The 6,076-nt window shown below is 49.2% G+C and overlaps 2 protein-coding genes across 2 annotated transcripts; one reads left to right on the forward strand and one right to left on the reverse strand.

Annotated features, from left to right (window-relative positions):
* Window positions 1-73: 73 nt before the first annotated feature.
* Window positions 74-1,317, reverse strand: ACYP1 (acylphosphatase 1). Its single transcript, XM_059474236.1, is given in 3 exon segments — window positions 74-721; window positions 1,076-1,194; window positions 1,197-1,317. Coding segments are annotated over 3 exon segments (456 nt in total). The 3' UTR covers window positions 74-505.
* A 417-nt stretch (window positions 1,318-1,734) lies between these two features.
* Window positions 1,735-4,340, forward strand: ZC2HC1C (zinc finger C2HC-type containing 1C). Its single transcript, XM_059474235.1, has 3 exons — window positions 1,735-1,913; window positions 2,181-3,426; window positions 4,074-4,340. The coding sequence occupies exons 2-3, from the start codon at window positions 2,188-2,190 to the stop codon at window positions 4,338-4,340; spliced, it is 1,506 nt and encodes a 501-aa protein (XP_059330218.1). The 5' UTR covers window positions 1,735-1,913; window positions 2,181-2,187.
* Window positions 4,341-6,076: the final 1,736 nt, after the last annotated feature.

Genomic DNA, 6,076 nt, shown 5'->3' on the forward strand with positions numbered 1-6,076 from the left:
TGGCAACCAGACCGCGCTCCGAGGGCCGTCATCCACTCAGCCCCTCCATCCGACATCCATTCCACAGAGAAGGTGAAATCCAAGCAATTTTATTCTACAGAAAATATGAAGTTCTGGGATAAAATAAATTGTTTCTGAGACATTCAGTACATAGAAATAATATTTTTAGTGATGTTTTCTAGCGGCACTGACCCTGTGATTTTCTTCACATGAGCACCACACTACAAATTTCAGTTTTATCTCATGTACACTCCCGAAACCACATACACTTGGAAACAGAGGTTCTGGCCCTGAACAGCCCATTTAACAGAGACAACACAGCCCTTCCACTATCCACAGGAATTCTGTGAAAAGCTGAGCATCAAACTAACAAAACAATAAATTAGAAATTTAATAAAATAAAGTTCTCTAAAGCAGAGCATTGGCTGACTGAACGAGTGAGGAAGAGGGGCAATGTTCCATGAGCGCAGCTCACGCTTCAGAATTTGCTTCTTCCTGGACAAAGTCACTTCAAAATCTGGAATTCCTTGTGCTCCAGCGCCTTGATCTTCTTCTCATTGCTGAACTCTGCTCGGCTGATACGGGACTGGGGACTTCCTATCTTCTTGAGCCATTCCTGCAGCTCCCGCACCCTGACAGCCGGACCCTGGATTTGCCCTTGCACAGTGCCGTGGCTGGTATTCTGGACCCAGCCAACAAGCCCCAGCTTCTTAGCCTCTGCCTGAGAAGACAATGCAGAGCAAAATGAGGTTAATCCAAACTGTAAGAGAGCAACAGAACAGCATTCGCATACAGGAGACAATTTTGTGGGCAAGACACAGACCTCCAAGGAAGTCAGGCAACAGGAAAGCAGCAGAGGATTCACTCCACTACTCAATATATTCTTTCACGCGAAATACTGGAGCTGAAACTCTCTTCAGTCATGCTTACATAACCCGGCCGGGCTGCCAGCAGCACCGCGATGCCGGCCCCCTTTAGCAGCAGCCGGAGCCCAGCCCTCAGCCGCGGGCTCGGCCCCTCCAAGGCGCCCGCAGCGGGCTGACAGCAGGCACGCCCCCGGGACCGTGGCACGCACCTGGGTGTACTTGCGGAAGAACACGCCTTGCACCTTGCCGTGCACCTCGTAGTCCATGGACACCAAGCCCTCGCCGTCCGCCATGGCGGCAGCGCTGCCGCCTCCCGCTTCGCCGGCTGCCGCAGCCGCCGCGCGACCTGCTGCGCCTGCGCCGCGCACCGGCCGCCGGGGGCGTGGCCTCCATACCGCGGCCAATGAAGAGCCGTAGCGGGGTCGGGCCGGTCCCTCATTCGCCGCCTCATGAATAATGCCCATCCGACTGCCTCGCGAATAATGCATATAGGACCGCCTCATGAATAATGCATATCGGGTCGCCTCACGAGTAGTGCATCTCGGACCACCTCATGAATAATGCATCAGGGCCGCCCACGGGCGCCGCGCTCGTGCCGCGGTGGAACGGCCGCGCGGCCGGGAGCGATCCAGCGGCGCGCGCCGGCCGGAGCGGCGCCGGTCTCCCGGCAACAGCCGCCGGCAGCGCGAGGGCGGCGCGGCGGGCACAGCTCCGCGCCGGGGCCCCGGGAGCCGCGGGCAGCGGCAGGAGGGGTCGGGTCTCTCGGGCCGGGAGCGCAGCGTGCGGCGCGCAGCTTGCCGAGGAGGGAGGCCGGCGGAGCGCCGGGCGCAGCCCCGCAGGTAACCCCGCTCGCCCCGCAGGTAACCCCGCTCGCCCCGCCGCGCCTCAGGGGATGTGGTGGAACGAGCCACAGGAAGATCGTGCCGAGCTTGGTCGGACTCCTGCATGTCAGATGCGTGTGACAAAGTGAAGGGACACGTTATGGGGAACTGGCTGGGTACTATAACAATTCCTCTGTCATTGCAGTATATTTCTGCTGCTACCATGGTAAGGAAACGCTCAGACAGAAAGAGAAATAAAAGTGTGTCTTATTTCTGTCTGCATAAACGGTTGGGACTGGAAGAGGCAGCATGGAAACTCCTTAGATGGAAGGAATGTAAAGATTTATAGAAAGCAGGAAAGTTACAAAACCTTTACTAATACTTATAACCTCTGTCTGCAGCGTCCATGCATAAACTGTTAGGAGAAGATTTGTCCAGTTTTGGATAAAATTGTTTGTAATGGCTTAGCTTCTAACCTCAGGCTCTTTCTCAGGCACTGAATGGATTTTTTTCCACCGGGGGCTCCTGTGGTGGAAGCTACTAAGTTTTCTCCTGGTTCCCAACTGAAATACCAGAAGGACAACTTTCAGCGTAGACTCATACTTGACAAAGAGGAAAGTTTAAAATATCTCTATGCACAAAAGAACCAAAGATATTCCTACTCTATGTCTGCAGAAAGCACTCAGGACAAGCCCAGGCATGGAGGCTTTCAGTCAGGTGGACTAGAGAGCAAGTATCTCATCAACCAGACCTGCACTCTGTCAGCTAAATCCTTAGGCAGACATAAAGAAGGAGTGGACCGTGCATATCCCCTGCAACCAATTTCTCACCACAAGAGTGCAAGCGATCCACTGCTCAGCACTGGAAGTTCCCCCCACGTGCAGGAAGCTCCAAATAGTAAATCAAGCTCAATAAGCAAAGAGATGGTTCCAGCTGGGAGATCTCAGTTAGCTGCAGTGCTCTGCCCTTGGACACGACAGCCTGAACCATCAGCTCTCCATCTCTGCAGGAGAGAGCTGGCCTACATCCTAAAGCTGGAGGAAGATAGAAGGAACCTAGAAGAGGCAATTCAAAAGAAAAAGGCCCTCCTTGGAGAGAAGCTAAAGAGGACAGAGGAGACACTTAGGAGGATTCAAAGAGAGAAGGAGCTTATCAAGGTAGAGAAGAGAAGAGAAAGTGAAGTGGAGAGGACCCATGAGCAAAAGGCCACGAGGCACCCTGAAGAGAAAACTTTCAGAGCTGCAGACACGCCAGGTGTTGGGACCTTCAGCGGGGCACAGTCTGCAGAGGACTCCATCCCCAAGCCTGGCACCACTCCCCACCCCCAAGAACTGGCTGTGGGGAATCTCAAGGAGTGGCTGGTAGTCGCAAAACACAACAAAATAAACAACAGCAAAATACAAGACAACATCCCCATGGAGCATTTAGCTTCTAGTTCAAAACTGGTCCCCAAACAGAGCCCTTCACTCTCTGCCCTCTCAGACCGAGATTCTGACGCCCACCCATCTGCAGAGATGCCTCACATGCAGGCTGCCAGTGCTGTGGAGCAGGAGGGCTTTGGACAGTGCAGCTTCTGCAAACGTAAGTTTCTCTGCGAAAGGCTTGAGAAACACATGAGTATCTGTGGCAAGAATCAAGACTCCAAGAGGAAAGTGTTTGACTCTAGCAAAGCCAGAGCTAGGGGAACAGAACTGGAACAGTATCAGCAGCAGCAGCAGCAGAGCTCAAGGAGTCCTCAGGTAAAGTGCAGTCCCTTTGCCTCCCTGGATCCACATCTACTGTTCCTACTCCTTCCACTTCAACCTCTGACTGAGGTGCAAGCACCTTCCCATGTACATGGGGCCAAGGGATACAATGCAGATATTGTCTCTGAAAGGTTCTTGCCAAATGGATAAACAGATCCATTTAAAATCTCATAGATGGAGTCAGGAGTCCTGACTTGGCTTTGTAACGTGTCAAGGGTGTACCACTGGAGAAAGCTCACTTCCTTGCTGTAGTTAGGATGCAGAGTGGTTCTGCTGCAGTAAAGCTCTGTGACATCAGGGACTGCAGGGAGCTGACTGAAAATCCAGATAATAGCACAATCTGTTAATGAAGGCAGTGGAAACAGGCCTTCCTGAAAAGGAGATGTAGCAACCCTCTTTAGTTCCTTGGCCCTACTGCTTGCTTTTCTGGTTATCCTGAAGCTCTTTCTAAATACTGATGTTTCCATCAGTATTTCCTTTACATCCTCCTTTGTACTGGTCTTTCTGACTCCCTCTCAGGCTGGGTTTTATGTCAACAGGGAATGCACAGGACAGGTGACATGGGTTGGGCTCTGAGTGTAAGTTTGAGGATGGAGGCTGATGGTGGTCCCAGTTGCCCTGACTGCCTTTCCCTTCCACAGAGTAAAACACCACCCAGAAAGAACAACTGGAAACAGAAGCACGAGGCTCTCATGCACATCATGTCACAGGCCCGCCAGGTGGAGCAAACCCTTGCTAAGGGGAGCAAGGTCTCTGGCCTGCCCCCACTGCCTCCCATCGACAACCCAGACTACATTGCCTGCACCTACTGCGGACGAAAGTTTGCTCCCCGAGCAGCTGAGAGGCACATTCCCAAATGCAAAAACATAAGGAATAGGCCCCCACCTCCACCACAGAGGAGGCTCTGATGAGGCAGTGCCAGCTGTATCTGCTGCTGTGATTCCCTGCCTGGTTTTTGCCAGATCCACAGTTATGCACATTTGTGTTTTCTATAGTCTCAATACTGGCTGCAAGCTTCTATGAAAAGCCAGTGAAAAGCTCAGGATGAATCAGCTGAAAAACAGAAATTGTATACTTTGACCTGCACCCTAGGTTGCCCCACAAAAGATGTCCCTTTCCTCAGCATAAGAAGCTCAGGATCAGAAATTCCAGGGGTTAGAAAAGCTAGCAATAGCAGGCACTTGCTGTTTAAATCCTTAAGTCAATTCATGTGCATAGAACAAGGATACTCTGAATCAGCCAGGCCCTTGAGGCAACAGAACAACCATAACAAACAGATTTTTAAAAATGGAGTTTTCTTCCTGCAGGCCAAGTTGCTAGGAACCTCTAAAAGCAAAGCTTTCACCCTTCCTGAAGTCATCTGCTTATTTCGTCTTGGTTGCTGCAATGGGAGGGAATTATGACAAAAATATATCCCTTGTTTTCTTCTTGAGATGCTATTTTTCTAGATTCTGATTATTAAATATATTAAACTAGTTCTCTTGTGTAAAACTTCTTTTAAATGGTCACAGAGTGGTCTGTGTTCTCATAGTAAGAATGATTACTTTGTATGAGAAAGTTGCAACAAGAAACAAACAAGGAATAAAGAAGCTCCAGAAGCTCCTTTTGCAAGTCCCTGGTAGCAATAGCAGCAGCTCATGGGAACCTAGAGAAAGATCTAAAGCACTTAGATTAAGCTGGAATAGTCAGAAGCTGAATATGAAGAAATACTCCAGCTTTCAATGAGTGAACCAGCCACAATGACTGAACCTGACTCCTGAAAAAGGTTGGAGAGCTTCTGTCCTATGGATACGTGAGCAGAAATCTCAGTCCCTTGGCACGCCCTGTAAAAGCATGAAGGTCCCAGAAAGGATCATTGCTGCACTATGCCAGCCAACGACCCATGTACAAACCTGAGACAAAAAGCAGACTCAAAAGAAGGGAAAATAATTTACTGTATCCAAACTGATTGGAGAAGCAAGACCAATGCTTTAACTTGCGAGTTTTGAAAAACAGGATAGCAAAAGGTAGGAAAGGGGTAAATTGAAACCTTTATGTCAGCCTCCTTGAATTCATGAAAGGAACAAGTGATTTGAACACACTAGTTTAAAAATTCAGCACCACTGCCTGTCTTCTAATATTAACTCTGTTTTCCTTGCACTATGTTTTATTGACTATATTTAGTGGACCCTAAAGGTCAGCAGTGTAAATAGTGACACATGGATACACACTAAAAAGCATTGATGCTGTAAAATAAACCCATGGGACTTCTCACAACTGACAGGCAAATGGCTGAGATTGAAAAGATTGACACTGTAGATTAAATAAAAGTTATTAAAATTAAATCACCAGGCTTCATTGTTACATGTTTTGGAGCTAAGATAGGCAGTTCACCCCTCCTTGCTATTGTTTCAGTATCCAGAAAGTCTCTGATAACTGGTTTAAAACTTAGTAACATGTCAGACCAAGTATCAGGGTCAGCACAGAGATATTTAGGGTGCTGCTTTGCTATCATGGTTAGTTACCCTGACACTACTCAAGCTGTGTTACTCATGACAGCTCAGCTTCCTCTTTTGCTCCTGCAGTACAATCCCCCTCTCAGAGACATGCTGCATTTTCAGCATCCAAATCTCTAGTGGATTTTAAATCTTTAACTCTGCTCTGG

The sequence above is a fragment of the Ammospiza nelsoni genome, chromosome 6 (assembly GCF_027579445.1).
Source record: "Ammospiza nelsoni isolate bAmmNel1 chromosome 6, bAmmNel1.pri, whole genome shotgun sequence".
NCBI lineage: Eukaryota > Metazoa > Chordata > Aves > Passeriformes > Passerellidae > Ammospiza > Ammospiza nelsoni.